This window comes from Anomaloglossus baeobatrachus, chromosome 3 (assembly GCF_048569485.1).
Source record: "Anomaloglossus baeobatrachus isolate aAnoBae1 chromosome 3, aAnoBae1.hap1, whole genome shotgun sequence".
Classification (NCBI taxonomy): Eukaryota; Metazoa; Chordata; class Amphibia; order Anura; family Aromobatidae; genus Anomaloglossus; species Anomaloglossus baeobatrachus.
Window position 1 is genome coordinate 466,495,739 of NC_134355.1, and position 17,570 is coordinate 466,513,308.

At 44.8% G+C, this 17,570-nt stretch overlaps 1 protein-coding gene across 7 annotated transcripts in view; it reads right to left on the bottom strand.

Annotated features, from left to right (window-relative positions):
• Positions 1–17,570, bottom strand: part of ATP11B (ATPase phospholipid transporting 11B (putative)) — a 269,426-nt gene that overhangs the window by 38,010 nt on the left and 213,846 nt on the right. For all 7 annotated transcript variants that reach the window (XM_075340573.1, XM_075340576.1, XM_075340572.1 and 4 more), the window contains exons 23-25: positions 15,397–15,456; positions 11,608–11,735; positions 6,011–6,149 (exon numbers count right to left, since the gene is read on the bottom strand). In XM_075340573.1, coding sequence (XP_075196688.1) covers positions 6,011–6,149; positions 11,608–11,735; positions 15,397–15,456 — 327 coding nt within the window. The remainder of the gene's footprint in view (positions 1–6,010; positions 6,150–11,607; positions 11,736–15,396; positions 15,457–17,570) is intronic.

Genomic DNA, 17,570 nt, shown 5'->3' on the forward strand with positions numbered 1-17,570 from the left:
GGTGGGCGTGCTTGCTGCGGCGTCTGACCCTCCTCCATGCGCTGATAGCCGTTCTCTTGTTACGATTGTCGTGGATGACGCCTCCTGCATCATTCACATAGCTGAGTGGAATCTTGCACATTTCACAGAGCGATTACCAGCTCGCGTAGGCACACTTTGCTCTGCCCTACTGCGGGCAGAGCCTAATACAGATGTGTGCATGCATGAAACGGCAAGGTCTCTGTGCAGGCGAGACATTTTGCAGTTTCGCGCATGCGCACTAATGTATTAGGCTCTGCCTGCAGTAGGGCAGAGCAAAGTGCGCTTGCACAAGCCAGCGATGGCTCTGACCAGGCGTAAGATTTTAAGCAGCTATGTGGTTGACGCAGGAGGCGTCATCCACTGCAATCATAACAAGAGGATGGCGATCAGAGTGGCGAGGAGCGACAGAAGCTGCACCAATGAAGCCCATTGAACTGGACAGAAAGATCTACATACAGCGTAAGAGATTTTCAAAAGGTAGTTGGTGTGTATAAGGGGGAGTCCGGGGATAATATGCATTTTTATGGAATATAGCACAGGCGCTGCTGAAGGTGGTAGTTTAGTGTATACATGAAAAATTTGGTGACAGGTTCTCTTAAAAGGAGTGTATGCAAAGCTCTTTTACAATAATTTAATGAGTAACTGATCTATGTAAATGAATCCTGTCAAGAGAAATCAGAGTTATACGGCACGGGACCCCAGATAATGTTGTTAGAAACCAAAGTGAGACCTCATTCACGTGTCAGTATTTTGGCATTTGTGCTTGTATGCCAAAGCCAGGAGTGGAAAGTACAGGTAAAAACTATTATTGATTGATACCTGTTCAGTGCTTTGGAAACACTCCAGGTTTTGGCATACAAATACTGATGAAATACTGATCAAAAATACTGAACTGTGAAGGAGGCTCAACCATAGTTTTATTTTTTTTTGTCATAACTCAATAGTACATATGAATATAAACCTTGCAATATATCTTTTCAGAGAAATCTGCTTTTCTTTTTTTCTTGGATGGATGATTGATTTTCAGTTGACAAGTAAAATACACTACTCACAAAAAGTTAATGCTAGGGATATTTGGCTTTTGGTGAAATTTCAGGATGATCCTAAGATGCCCTCTAACCTTTTCAGGTGAACTTACTGTGACCTTCTCTAAACTTTTGAGTGTACGTCCAACTGTTCAATGTTTCAGAAATTTTTGCACAACTTGCTGTTCTCTAAGGCTAGGTTCACATTTCCGTCAATTTGTATCAGTCACAATCCGCGGCTCTGGTAATTCCATTGTTCCCATACACTTGTATGAGCGGCGTATTGTGACTGATGGCGCTGCGTTGCATCCTCCGCCCGACTGATCAGTCGTGGAACGACTGACCGCCGGGCAGCAGGAACGCAGCTTGTAACGTTTTTTGAGCAGCGCAATCCATAGGATTCCGCTGCGCATGCGCTCTCTGGCTCCCTGCACACGTAACCAGGGTACACATCAGGTTACTAAGCAATGCGCTTTGCTTAGTTACCCGATATTTACTTAGTCTACGTGAGCAGGGAGCCCGACACTTCCTCGCTCAGCTCTGCCCCCTCCCGCACTCAGCATGTACACACACACACACACACACACTCACCTGTCCCCAGCCATGCAGTCCCCGGCACTGACGTCCTCAGCGCCATGGCCCCGCTCGGCTCCACCCACCCCGCACTCTGCCCCCCGCACACAATCTCGGCGGCCGAATGATCAGCTGATTACCCGGCGCCCGGCTGCTGTGAGCGATCGGCTGATCACCCAGCGACCGGCTGCTGTGAGCGATCGGCTGATCACCTGGCGGCCGGCTGCTGTGAGCGATCGGCTGATCACCTGGCGGCCGGCTGCTGTGAGCGATCAGCTGATCGCTCTCTCTTTTACAACGGAGTCCAACAAAGAATTCCAATTCTTGTCATGCATTGTACAACGCATCAGACACAAGCGTCAAGCAACGCATGTGACTGATGAAAAACAACAGAAATGTGAACCTAGCCTAACTCTTAATAGCAAAATTCACTACAGGTGTTCAATTAGAATTGGTATTTAAACAGTCCTCCTCATCCTGCTGTTCAGATTTTGACATCATGAGACCAACACGATATCTAAATTTTGATTAACAGTACCTCTCCATTGTGAGGCTTCAAGCAGGAAGTTCTTAGACGGAAATGGCCACTGAGCTTAGAGTGTCACTAGCAGGTTGCAACAGAGATACAAAGAGACTGGAAGAGTCACAGAAAGGTATAGAAGTGGACGTCCTTTGGCCACATCCCACACTGATGACTGCTTCATTGTGAACGCCAGGCACATTTAACGGAGGTGAGCGACACTTAAGTATCACAACAGACTATTCGAAAACTATTTACATCTGCGTGCTAGATGACCTGCAAGGGTGCCTGACCACACCCTCCCGCACAAGCGTCATCATCTTACATGGGAAAGGGAGCATCTACGCTGGCCAAGAAACCGATAGACCTCAATGCCGTTTCCTGATCAAACTCAATTCACACTTGAACAGAAATGCTGGCAGCCAACAATCTTGGAGACTTCAAGGTTAGCGCTGTGCATCAGCCACTGTTGACACCAAATGTGCCTTTGGTGGTGGTGGTCTTAGTGTGGGTACACGTGTCTAGTCAATACAGAAGGGCCCAACACTTTGTGAATGGTACAGTAACAAGCCTCTGCTACTTTAATAACATAATAAATCTAGTCATTGTGACTCTACATGAGCAACACATGCCTAATTTCATTTTAACTCAGTAAGGTTGTATCATTAATGAACAGCTGCTGGAGACTTTGGCAGCTCAATGGAGTGGCCTGCACTTTCTCCAGACCTGAAAACCAATGGGGTCAGTTGAGTCACCTTGTAGAGGCTCGTAACTCTGTACCCCAGTACCTCAAAGACATAACGGCCGCTCTTTAAGAAGAGTAGGATGCTATGCCTCAGCAGGCAATAACTCGACTTGTGATTGAAATGTTTTGATTGATTTTTCAAGTTAAAATGGGGAGGCATGAATTGGGATAGCATGGGGTAACAGTAGGAAAAAAAAGGTCAGGGTTATATAAGATTAACCGGGGGGTAACAAAGCAATTTACAATAACTCCACTTGTGAACAGCAGTAGACGTCGTTGTGAAGCTGTAATTGATGCTCGAGGCCACAAGATAGGTTATTGAGACATTGGCTAGTTTTTGTAAGAAGTGTATGTCTTCAGTGAATCCTGTTGAGGTAGGAGAGGAGTTGGTGCTCATAAAGTTTTATGGAGAACTGTAACCTGCAGCAGAATGTCTGTCTACCTCTAGCTTCTCCTTCTTCCTCCCGCTTTTCATCCAAAAGTTTAAGAGCTCCAACCACCACCTCCTATCTCAGTAATGTAGAACCCTGTCTTTACTGGATATAGATTTTACAGATGAATTGAGATTCAAAGATCAATACAGGAGAGTAGAGAAGCAAATTTCTCTAATGAGAAATATTACAAAGTTGCTTATTTCCAGGTTTACTGTCGCGTTATGAAATAAAAGTTCAAATGACAGTAACTAACTCAACTTGGACAAAACAAAATCAGTTTGGTAAATAACTGGGGCACAAAAAACGCAATTGTAGAATCTTCAGAAGAGTTTAGGAGTAGTGCTAATAGGAGTGACAACACAATGCTAACAGCATATAATGATATATAACACCATCACTGCTAAACTATTCCTCTTACAACGATACTCTTACCAGTTGCCTGTTAGGCTTCAATATCTGATGACATGCATAGCATGGAAAGGAGGAAAAAGGAAGAGAAGTAGAGCCAAGAGATAAAGTAACAGCACAGAAGTGAACATTCGAGTGGAGGTCCGCTAATTGCCAGTTTAAAGAATGTAAAATTAAAGTGTCACTTTCCAGGCACTGACGTTCATTGCTTAAGAAGATATCGCATGTTTTTAGTCCAAAATATTATTTACAGAATAACAAATGGCTACTGCTTAAATGTCCACTAGTGATGAGCGAGCACTACCATGCTTGGGTGGTCGGTACTGGTAACCAGCAGTCAAGCGCTGGGATGGGATCGACTCGTGTTTAAGTATAATGGAAGTTAATGGGAAACTCGAGCATTTTTTCCGGAAAAATACTCAAATCCCCCATTGATTTCCATTACACTCTGTACACGAGTTAAGCTGATCCGCCTGCGCATTACGAGTATCGACCTTTGTAATTAACTCTTTGGAAAGTTGTTTTTTCCAAGATAGAAGTTTGCAATTAACATTGATTAAAATACACTATGAATTGCCATCTACAACTCCCAAACAGACCTGTGGGATCTGTGGTAACATACTAATGAGAAATCTGCCTCTTGTTACTTTCTATATATGTGGATAAGCCAGGAGCAATAGGTCAAGGCAGGGCTCGGGAAAGTGTGTCCCGCGGGTCACATACAGCCCTCTGGCAGTCCCAGTCCTGCCCACAGACAGACAGCCAAATGACTGATAACAGTGAACCACGGGCTGTGCCATGCTCTCCCCATCCGCGCTTCTGCCGCCGCCCTCTTACTGATGTCACAGTTATCTACGTCCACAGGATGCAGACAGCAGTGAACACATTGCGGGGGATAGTGCTGCTAGCTCCATCTTCCTCCAATCAGAACAAGGCACAGCAGACGCGATGAAGATAATAGGAGTGACAACACGGGGAACTAATGCCGAGGGGACTAGTCTCTGCGCTCATTAGCATACGGTAAAGATCTTTAGAAATACTTTCTCTAAAGATCTCTTTACCTATGCTAGTGTATACAGGGATGGTTAGGCAGGGATTAGCAATATGCACCCAGAACTGCTCGTTGTTCTGGCTGCATATAGCACCTGACAAGTTCCCTTTAACTTAAAAAAATCCAGTGAAAGGATCTCTCTAAGGCCAGGTACACATATCAGACTTTTTGCCGGTGTGATGGATGCGGTGCATGCCAGTACAGTGTATACAGTACACTGGCAGCGCAACAAGCGCCGGTCACATGCTGACCGGAGCATGTGACCCGGAAGTTGCAGCGCTGCCACTGTACTGTATCATACTGTACTGGCGTGCGCCGCATCCGTCAAACCGGCGAAAAGCCGGATATGTGTACCCGGCCTAATGGGGGTGTCTTTTAGCAAACAATTAAACACTGGCAGTGTCCAACCATGGACAGACGTGCCTCCCTGTATGAAGATTGTGTGCACTCAGACATACCGAAGACATGAAATAATCTTCAAAAAGAGATCAGTTTGATACAAAAACACACTGACCTGTCTTTGTGAAATAAAGTAACTTCTATATTAATAAGAGCTGGATAGCGTCTATAAATATAGATGTATCCAGGGGCAGCGCGGCCCCCCATAATCTACCATACAAATTCAGGACAAGCTGTAGTAAATTACAGACTGAATTTCATTAATTTTCTAACTGTTCTTTCTATCCGCTTGTCACATTTTTTATTAGGCATTACTTATGTTACCTTACTTTCTATTCTATCAAAAACCTCCCATGTGCGAGTTTACAAATCATGTTTGTCCTTACACCAGTTACTCAAACACACTTTAAGGCTATGGTCACATATTGTTTTTTTTGAAAAGAGAAAAAAAAAAAAAAAGCTAGTTTTGCTTTTTTTTTTGCTGTTTTTGATATAGATTATTGGTAATTTGTCTACAGTATGTTTCATAAAGTTAATTTGATTCAGCAAAAACATAGCGGTTGCGTTTTTACACATTGATTTTTATGGTGAAAAACGCTGCAAAGATGCAGAGAGAATGGACATGGTTTAGTCGTCAAAAAAAACAGCAGTTTTCCAATTCAGTCAGGAAACAAAAGAAAGCGTGTGCATGAGATCTCTGAAATCTCAGAGCTTTTGCTGGTATTGTAAAAAGCAGCTTTTAATTAGCATTAAAAAACGTAAAGTGTGAACATAGGCTAATAGAACAGTGATAATTCTAAAAAGCAACAATTCCCAATCTAAACTAACACATACCTGACCATTTCCAAGGAGAGATGTATCTTCACCCATAAGAAAGTAAGACCCAAAAAAGAAAATGAAGGCATGCCCAAAGCCTAGAAAGGTCCAGTAAAGGAACGGTTTAAAACCGAGAAGGGCATTTTTGCTAATGTCTCTGTAGAAACAATGAAAATAGCATTAAATACAGATTTAGTACCTGAGAAGCACAACATTTATCTCAACATTGATGGGACAATCATCTAATGCTCTACAGATTTTCAATTATAAAAAACAATATTATTTAACGTATAAAATAAATGTACATGGAGCGTAAAATAAGAAGTGCTGTTTAATAGTGTTTTTACTTACTGACACTCTCCACGTGTACCTCACCCACAGGACGCTCTCCACGTGTACCTCACCCACAGGACGCTCTCCACGTGTACCTCACCCACAGGACGCTCTCCACGTGTACCTCACCCACAGGACGCTCTCCACGTGTACCTCACCCGCAGGACGCTCTCCACGTGCGCCTCACCCGCAGGACGCTCTCCACGTGCACCTCACCCGCAGGACGCTCTCCACGTGTACCTCACCCGCAGGACGCTCTCCACGTGTAGCTCACCCGCAGGACGCTCTCCACGTGTACCTCACCCGCAGGACGCTCTCCACGTGTACCTCACCCGCAGGACGCTCTCCACGTGTACCTCACCCGTAGGACGCTCTCCACGTGTACCTCACCCGCAGGACGCTCTCCACGTGTACCTCATCCGCAGGACGCTCTCCACGTGTACCTCACCCGTAGGACGCTCTCCACGTGTACCTCACCCGTAGGACGCTCTCCACGTGTACCTCACCCGTAGGACGCTCCCCACGTGTACCTCACCCGTAGGACGCTCCCCACGTGTACCTCATCCGTAGGACGCTCTCCACGTGTACCTCATCTGTAGGATGCTCTCCACGTGTACCTCATCTGTAGGATGCTCTCCACGTGTACCTCATCTGTAGGATGCTCTCCACGTGTACCTCATCCATTGGACGCTCTCTACGTGTACCTCATCCATTGGACACTCTCCACATGTACATCATCCATGGGATACTCTCCACATGTACCTCATCCCATGGCACATTCTCCACATGTACATCACCCATGGGACCCTCTCCACATGTACCTCATCCATGTGATGCTCTCCACATGTACCTCATCCATGGGATGCTCTCCACATTTACCTAATATGTGGGATGGGATGCTCTCCACATCTACATCTTCCATGGTATTAGGACATTGCTTACATTGTATGTTCGCTGATACAGTCCCTTAACATTACCATCTATAGCCACCTGTTACTTTTTCTTCTTCTTGTTTGAGTCTTCACTCTGAACCTTATTTTTTTATTTTTTAATGTTTATGGTCTATGTACGATACTTTGTATTTTGTATGTTAAATAATAAATATTTTTGATTTATACTTGTGGGTTCATGACTCCATACAATTGTATGTATTTTCATGATTCCTAAATGTCTATGCTGACCCTATAACTTTATTTAATTTGTGTTTGATTAGTGTAAATAGTGGACATTTTCAATTGGATGTGAAATAGAGATTGCTTATCAAGAATGACTATTTCTTACACAGTGCAAACTTAGACTGGACAATCTTAAACTATGTCAGATTTCCCAGACTCGTTCATGCTGTTTATAAAATCTAGTGTATTTTAACACTGTCATCTCTAAATCCAGCCATATAAACTAGATGTTTTTCGGCAGAATGATACGTCAGCTAATCGTTTGGCCGGTAGCCGTCTCTCAGACACAGGAGACCTCGCTTGGCTGAGCACTCCTCTGCTTTCTGTGACGACAATGAACAACATCTCTGTCATGTCGGTGGCTTATCTCAGGACAGGACAAAGCGATCAGCTGTCCAAATTTCCCATTGCAACAGTTTTCAAAAAGCAGAGTTTTTTCATTAACACTGTGCAGCACCATTTTGCTGCATACACAGTGCTATAGCACAGAGGTGTAATCACCCAGTGCATAACATGTACAGTGGGGAAAATAAGTATTTGATACACTGACGATTTTGCAAGTTTTCCCATCTACAAATAAAGGAGAGGTCTGTAATTGTTATTGTAGGTAACAGACAGAATCCCAAGAAAAAAAAAAATCCAAAAAAAATCACATTGTATGATTTTTAAATGGTTAATTTGCATTTGATACAATAGAAAAACAGAACTTAATAATTGGTACAGAAACCTTTGATTCCAATTCCAGAGGTCAGATGTCTCCTGTAGTTCTTAACCAAGTTTGCACAAACTGCAGCAGGGATTTTGGCCCACTCCTCCATGCAGTGCTCTCCAGATCCTTCAGGTTTTGGAGCAGTCGCTGGGCAACATTGAGTTTCAGCTCCATCCAAAGATTTTCGATTGAGCAGGTCTGGAGAATGGCTAGGCCACTCCAGGATCTTGAAATGCTTCTTATGGAGCCACTGCTTAGTTGCTCTGGCTGTGTGTTTCGGGTCATTGTCATGTTGGAAGACCCAGTCCCAAACAAATCTTCAATGCTCTTACTGAAGGAACGAGGTTCTTGGTCAAAACCTTGCAATCTCTACATGACTCCCTGCAATATGGTGCAGTCATCCAGTCAGCTTTGCAGAAAAGCACCCCCAAAGTATGATGTTTCCACCCGCATGGTTCATGGTTGGGACGGTGTTCTTGGGGTTGTACTCATCCTTCTTGCAAACACAGCGAGTGGAGTTGATAACAAAAAGTTCTATTTTGATCTCACCTGACCTTCTCCCATGCCTCCTCTGGATCATTCAGATGGTCACTGGCAAACTTTACATGGGCCTGGACATGTGCTGGTGTGATCAGGGGGACCCTGCGTGCTCTGCAGGATTTTAATCCATGACAGCATAGTGTGTTACTAACTGTAATCTTTGAGACTGTAGTCCCAGTTCTCATCGCGTCATTGACCAGATCCTCCGGTGTACTTCTGGGCTGATTCCTGATAATCAGTTGACCCTCAAGTGCCTCCTTAGTGCACAATGCTCCTGCACATCCTCTTGGTTTGGAAGACACATAGTTGGAGGAGTTCAATTTCATCACAGTGAGGTTCTTGCCCCCTAATACCACACCTCTCATCCAGCCCATGGACTAGAATGTCATTTCAGATTTCAAGAAACTGTACACAAAAACAATGTTTCAAAGGTGCTTTGAGGTGACATAAGATACAGAATTGTCCTTAAGAGAGTTCTGGAAAAAACAGTTCAACATTCTCAACTGCATTAGCCTCATAGATAAGGCTTGGCAGGGAGTGACATCCAGAACCTTGACATCTGCCTGGAAGAAATTATGGCCAGGATGTGTTCTTAAGAGAGACTTAGAAGGGTTTGAGCCTTCCTCTGATGACCCTACAGATGTGGTGCAGTCAGTTGTTAATTTGGGGACATCCATGGGTTTGAAGATGAATGGTGAGGATGTGGAAGAGTTAGTGGATGACCACAGTGAAGAAATCACCACTGAAGAGCTGCAAGACCCTCAACTAGATGTGCAAAAGACAGCAGATGAAGAAGTTGCTTCAGATAAAGAGTGAAAGACATTGGAGAATGTGCCTGATTCAGAGTTTAAGGACATGTTCTCCATGTGGAGTAAGGTTCAGGGGTTTGTGGAGAAAAATCACCCTGATATAGCTGTTGCAGGCCGTGTGTGCAACTTAATGATAATGTCTTGCCCCATTTTAAGCAAATCTTAAAAGAGGTGGCAGAGACAGACTTCTTTGGACAGCTTTCTTGTGCGTCATACGTCCACTGACTCTGAACCTGGTCCTAATGCCAAAAGACCAGGAATGGAAGTGACCTCAGATAATGCCTTGCCTATGGTCCTTATGGAGGGGGTATTCCCTTTTCAAACAATGATACAGTACAGTACAGTCTAAATGCCATGTTAAATGTTAGAATTTAAAGATTAGGTATAGTCTTTTATATTTCAGGCTATTCCACTTGTTATTGTTTGAGTTTTTGGTCTGTATTGTGGAGTGTCGAAAATGAATTAATTGGATTTACATTGACTCCTATAGAAATGCTTGCTTTGGATTTCGTCAGTTTTAGTTTTCATCGATTGTTTTCGGACGGATTATTCACGAAAACCGAGGTACCACTGTACTTCTTTTCCCCACTGTATATGCTGTACACAGCTGGCTATAACATGAGAGATCACACATAATATGTGATTTTGGTGTGCATTCTGTCCCGAAACCCAAAACCAATGATTGTATCATGCATGCAATTTTGAGGCACTCATTGCAAACCATGATGTTATTACTGCCTTTTTTGGTATCGGTTATCTTTTTTAACAATTCCAACAAGATAGCAGAATAAATACCACAGGTTTGGTAACCCCCCCCTTTGTTTTCCCCCTCAGCAGCTTTTAGAAAATGAATCCAGGAGAGCTTTTTGCATTGTTGAAATTGTTTAGAGCGTTTTGGATACAGCGGCCACATGAAGGAGAAAAGTCCGAAGTAATAGCGATTGTTGGTTGTAGAACCTGTGTACAGCCTATTGATTCCTATTTCAGTTATGCCACACAGTGTGCACATCTCACAGCTACAGATAAGGGATTAGGTTGGCTGCTTTCCCAACTCTTCTATACCCTGGGCGTGCTTGTGCGTCACCTCTGTGGGCTGTGCAGAAACATACAAGGATGCTAGATTATCCATGAGTTTGTTTTTGCTAAAGCAGATGGACTTTTTTATCCTTTCATGTATCAGTTAAAAACAAATAAAAAACACAGATGAACTCTAAAGTCCCCATTTTAAACAGATCTCCATAGACCTAAATAGTCATGTCTAATTCGCAAAACAGATGAGAATAGAACATGCCCTGAGTCACAAGGGATCGTTTTTTGAAAACTGATATATGAATGGATCCATGACAGGACACAGATGTGTGATTGTAGCCTTAAAGGGAACCTGTCACCACCACTTTATTGGCGTATAAGCTGCGGCCACCACCGGGCTCTTATATACAGCATTCTAACATGCTGTATATAAGAGCCCAGGCCGCTGTGAGAACATAAAAAACACTTTATAATATTTACCTAACGGTCACGCGGTTGGCCATATGGGCGTCTCCATTGTCCGGTGTGGGTGCCTCCTCTTTCGGCCATCTTTGTCCTCTTTCTGAAGCCTGTGTGCATGACGCGTCTACGTCATACACAAATCGCCGATCCTGCGCAGGCGCACTACAATACTTTGATCTGACCTGCTCAGGACCTGAATGCCGGCGAGGGTAGATGACGTCGGACGCGTCATGCACCGCGGCTAGAGAAGAAGGACGACGAAGATGGCCAAAAGAGGCAGTGCCGGCACCGGACAACGGAGACGCCCATATGGCCAACCGCGCGACCGATAGGTAAGTATTATAAAGTGTTTTTATGTTCTCACAGCGGCCTGGGCTCTTATATACAGCTGGTTAGAATGCTGCATATAAAAGAGCCCGGTGGTGGTGGCCGCAGCTTATACGCCAAAAAAGTGGCGACAGGTTCCCTTTAATGATATAAAAAAGTGGAACATTTACATTACATAGCTGAGAAACTGAAAAACATTCTTCAAGCGGTTTTGGTTAATAAGCTACTCACCTATAGAGACCAGGTTTGGTGTGTAACACATGTGGATGCACATGTTGTTCAAACAGACTGTACATCAGAATAGGTAAAGAAGTGAAACAAATATTGTACAAAGTCAGATACACACTGTCATACAGTGTCTGCAAAGGAAACAAGAAATTAGAACTGTGCTAGTAACGTGCATGGATTAGAGAAGGCTACCAAAAAGCGACATCAGATTAAAGCCTTAATGGGAATCTGTCAGTATGATCAACCCTCATAATCTGTCTGTGCGGGCACGCAGGTCATAGAAAGTTTCATAGCGTTAACGCTACGTTCCCAAGATCAGCATTTGTTGAATTTTTCACGCTGCAGAATTTCTGCACTTTAGTTTACTTGCATTTTTTTTCATTGTGGTTTTGTGTGTATTTTTTGTCTTCCTTGTATTGACATTTTTAGGTGCAGCTTACGTGCATTTTTGATATGTTTTTGATGTGGAAACACACTAAAAATGTATGTGCATTTGTCACCTGCGGATATTCCGCATCTAACGCAAGTCTAAAGGGAAATTTCGCACAGAAAACTGCTTTTACAGTAAAGAATCACAGTGTGAATATGAGTATACCTTCTTTCATCTAGACATAGTGGATGCCCCCTTGTCATCAGTGCAGCTCTAGGTGTAAAAAGATCATTAGAAAGATCTGTACTGTGCCCTCATACCGTGTTTCCCCGAAAATAAGACATCCCCTGGAAATAAGACATAGCTGTGGTCAATAATGAAGTGTCATGCAGCGGTGAAAGAGTTAAAGACACTGCAGGACACTTCATTATAGGCAGCGGGCACCCCCAGAAGAGAGAAGACAGAAGAAAGAAGACCCCCGATCATACTCACCAGACGCCGACCGGGAGCAGGTGAGCGCATCAAGGTCCTGCAGCGGCGGAACATACACACATAAGAACAGACACACACACATCAGATCGCATCCACACACTCACAACATCCAGTGATATCGCTTGCTTCTCGGTGGCGATACTGTGCGTGCAGTGACCTTCCAGGACCTGCCGGAGGATCACATGGCCGGAACCAACTGGTATCTCCGGATGTTGTGAGTGTTTGCGCGCGTATGTGCGATATCGTCAGTGTGTGTGGGAGTGTATGCGATCGGATGTGTGCGTGTATGCTGTCTGATGTGTGAGTGTGTTCTGATGTGTGAGTGTGTGTGTGTGTGTGTGTGTGTGTGTGTGTGTGAGTGTATGCGATCTGATCTGTGAGTGTCGGCAGGAGGCAGAGGAGCACGGCGTGCAGCACAGCTGCCGGGACCGCCCACCGGAGGGCACAGGGAGAAGTGGGGTGTGTGTGTGTGTGTATCCGATCAGATGTGTGCGTGTATGCTGTCTGATGTGTGAGTGTGTTCTGATGTGTGGGTGTGTGTGTGAACGTAAGCGATCGGATCTGTGAGTGTCGGCAGGAGGCAGAGGAGCACGGCGTGCAGCACAGCTGCTGGGATCGTGGGGTGGGTGGGAAGAAGTGGGGTGGGTGCGTGTTTGTGTGTGACTGTGATCTGTTGTGTGCGTGTGTGATCTGTTGTGTGTGTGTGTGTGTGTGTGTGTGTGTGAGAGTGTGAGATCTGATGTCAGCCAGACGCAGGGGAGCACAGCTGCAGGGAGATCACAGGGAGAAGTGGGGTGTGTGTGTGTGTGTGTGTGTGATCTGATGTCAGCCAGACGCAGGCGAGGCGTGCAGCACACCTGCTGGGAGATCACAGGAGGATCTGGGAGCCATAGAGACGCCCTGGGCTGGTAAGTATGATGATCCTGGGAAGGGGATCTGCTTTTTGTGGGGGGTAAATGTACCCCCATCCATGTCTACTCGAGAATAAAACACCCTCTGAAAATAAGACAGTGCTTTTTTCAGGGCAAAAAAAAATATAAGACCGTGTCTTATTTTCGGGGAAACAGGGTATTAGTACACTGTAATATCACCTCTAAGGCTACGTCCCCACAATCAGGATCCGTTGCGTTTTGATGCTGCAGAATATCAGCACCATCTCCGCACCTTAGTTTACTTGAGGTTTTTTAATTGTGTTTGTGTGCGCATTTTGCAAAGCTGCAGTTTTTGGCTATTTGGTGTGCCATTCTTGAAATAAAGCTGTTTTGTTTTTGAACCTTCCTGGTTTTGACATCATAAAGGTGCAGATTACATGTGTTTTTGATGCATTCCCACCACATAATTACAGCAAAAACGTATGTGTATTGCTTACCTGTGGCATTTCCACTGTTAATGCAAGTCTATGGGAAAATCCTGCACCACAAACTCCGCATACCCGTAAGAGAGACAGATGCTGGTGCTTGGATAAATGGACTGCAGGAGAGTTTACGCAGAGTAAAAAAAGAAGCTCAATGAACATGAGATTTCTATTTTTTTGCATCCTGTATGGGTTAATACCCAGATCCATGGATATCAATGTAGGAGTGCTGCGGGCAATTTCCTGTATTGTTGATGTGATGACTGACAGTCTCCTCACTGATCTCAGAAGAGATGTGTGTGATAACAACTAACAGAGCAGAGCAGAGCTTTGTCTCATTACAAACATATCTGCAGCTGAACCTCTCCCCTTTTGCAGTTAGCTCAGCTGTACTCTAGTTATCCCCACATCGCTTGTGAGATGGAAGCTCAAGAAGTATTGTAATTAGGAACACCACTGCAGCAAAGCTGACCGCACTGTGAGAGGAGAGCTGCAAATATGTTTGGAATGAGACAGCTCAGTTCTGCTGTACTGTGCTAGTTGTAATCACACACAGCTCTGTAGTGAGATCAGATTGTCAGTCTTTACATCTCACACCGGTAATGCCCCCTTTGACATAAAATAAGCTCTGGAGGCAGATTCTCAGTGAGATTGTGTCTGGCCCATGGATATTTACCTTATTTACAGATTGAGAAAAATGTAGAATAATGGTCATGTCACACACAACGACAGCAACGACGATGTCGCTGCTAAATCACCATTTTCTGTGACGTAGCAGCGACGTCGTCGTCGCGGTCGTTGTGTGTGACATCCATCAACAACCTGGCCCCTGCTGTGAGGTCGCCGGTTGTTGCTGAATGTCCTGGACCATTTTTTGGTCGTTGCTCTCCCGCTGTGAAGCACACATTGCTGTGTGTGACAGTGAAAGAGCAATGATCTGAATGTGCAGAGAGCAGGGAGACGGCTTCTGCGGATGCTGGTAACCAAGGTAAAAATCGGGTAACCAAGCAAAGGCTGCTTGGTTACCCGATATTTACCTTAGTTACCAGCGTCCGCCGCTCTCAGGCTGCCAGTGCCGGCTCCCTGCACACGTAGCCAGAGTACATGTCAGGTAAATAAGCAAAGCGGTTTGCTTATTAACCCGATGTGTACTCTGGCTACGAGTGCAAGGAGCCAGCGCTAAGCATTTTGCTTGGTTACCCGATATTTACCTTAGTTAGCAAGCGCAGCATCGCTTCCACGCGTCGCTGCTGGCTGGGGGCTGGTCACTGGTGAGATCTGCCTGTTTGACAGCTCACCAGAGACCATGTAACGACGCAGCAGCGATCCTGATAAGGTCAGGTCGTCGTCGTGATCGCTGCTGCGTCGCTACGTGTGACCCTAGCTTAAGACATATGATACCTTGATACTGTAATCCTTTTAGTCAACTTCATATGACCTTTATGACCATACAGATTTCTTAGGAGGGTTATTCCTACTGACAGATGCCCTTTAATCACAAACTGAAATATTTAGCTTAAGAGCACTCAGGCTGATTCCTTTTATATATATAGAATAATTTTAACAGGGAACTTACTTGCTGAGAAAATAAACAAATGAACTGATACAAAAATTGCGGTGTGATAAAACACACATTCTGAAAGAGAAAAATAACACTGTTACTAAAAATGGAATTTAGATATGAAAAAAAGGATATAGTATGCATAAAAACACAGTAACCAAAAATATGAACCCAGCACTTCTGTTTTTGCTCCCATATTTCATGAGCTAAACTCAAAGATTTTAGACTTTTTCTATGTACACAAAAGGCCTTTTTCTTTCAAATATTTTCATAAATTGTCTAAATCTGTGTTAGTGAGCACTTATTCTTTGTCAAGATAATCCATACACCTCACAGGTGTGGCATTGATTATTGTACAGGTGTGCCTTAGGCTAGCCATAGTAAAAGGCCTCCCTAAAATGTGCAGTTTTATCACACAGCATAATGCCACAGATGTCGCACATTTTGAGGGTACATGCAATTGACATTGCTGACTGCAGGAATTTCCACCAGAGCTGTTGCCCATGAATTGAATGTTTATTTCTCTACTATAAGACATCCCCAAAGGCGTTAGAGAATTTGGCAATACATCCAACTGGCCTCACAACTGCAGATCACGTGTAATGACACCAGACCAGGACCTCCACACATCCAGTAAAGATGCTGGATGTGTAGGTCAATTCATGGGTAACAGCTCTTGTGGAAATGCCTTCATCTTTACCTCCAAGATTGTAAGAAACCAGCCACCCGGACAGCTGCTGCAACAATCGTCTTGAATAACCAAAGAATTTCTGCACAAACTGTCAGAAACAGTCTCAGGGAAGCTGATCTGCATGCTCGTCATCCTCATCAGGGTCTCCACCACCTGACTTTAGTTTGTGGTCATAACAGACTTGAATGGGCAAATACTCACATTCAATGGAGTCTGGCACACTGCAGTGTTGTCTTCAATGTACAGGGTACATGGCAGACTGCGTGTATGGCAGTGTGTGTGGGTAGGCAGTTTGCTGATGTCAACGTTCTGAATAGAGTGGCTCATGGTGGTGGTGGGTTTATGTTATTGGCGGGCATGTGTTATGGACAATGAACACAGATGCATTTTATTGATGCCATTTTGAATGCACAGAGATACCATGATGAGATCCTGAGGCCCACTGTTCTGCAATTTATCCACGACCATCACCCCCTGTTGCAGCTGATAATACACGGCCCCATGCTGTGATCTATACACAATTCCTGGGGGGTGAAAACATCACAGTTCTTGCATGGCCAGCATACTCACCAGACATGTCACCCATTGAGCATGTTTGGGATGCTCTGGATCAGTGTATACAATAGCATGTTCAGGTCCCTAATATCCAGAAACTTCGCACAGCCATTGAACAGGAGGGGACCAACATCCCACAGGCCACAATCAAAAACCTGATCAACTCTATGCAAAGATGTGTACCACAGCGTAAGGCAAATGATGGTCAAACCAGACACTAACTGGTTTTCTGCCCCCACCCCCCTCCTAACACCTACTCTTTCCAAACTACCCCAATCTATAAAATTGAACATTTTAGAGTGGCCTTTTATTGTGGCCAGCCTAAAGCTGGGTTCACACATAGCGACAACGACATCGCTGTTACATCACCATTTTCTGTGACGTAACAGCGACCTTGTAAGTCGCTGTTATGATCACTGCTTAGCTGTCAAACACAGCGACGCAGCAGCGATCAATACGTCGCTACATGTGCAGAGAGCAGGGAGCCGCGCACACTGCTTAGCGCTGGCTCCTTGCTCTCCTAGCTACAGTACACATCGGGTTAATTAACCCGATGTGTACTGCAGCTACATGTCACAGTGCAGAGAGCAGGGAGCTGCGCACACTGCTTAGCGCTGGCTCCTTGCTCTCCTAGCTACAGTACACATAGGGTTAATAACCCGATGCGTACTGCAGCTACATGTCACAGTGCAGGAGCCGGCACTAGCAGCAAGAGCGGCAGAGGCTGGTAACGAAGGTAAATATCGGGTAACCAGGGAAAGGTCTTCCCTTGGTTACCCGATGTTTACAGTGGTTACAGCTTTCCGCAGCTGCCAGACGCCAGCTCCTGCTCGCTTCATTTCGTCGCTCTCTCGCTGTCACACACAGCGATGTGTGCTTCACAGCGGGAGAGCGACGATGAAAAAATGAAGCTGGACATTCAGCAACGAGCAACGACCTCACA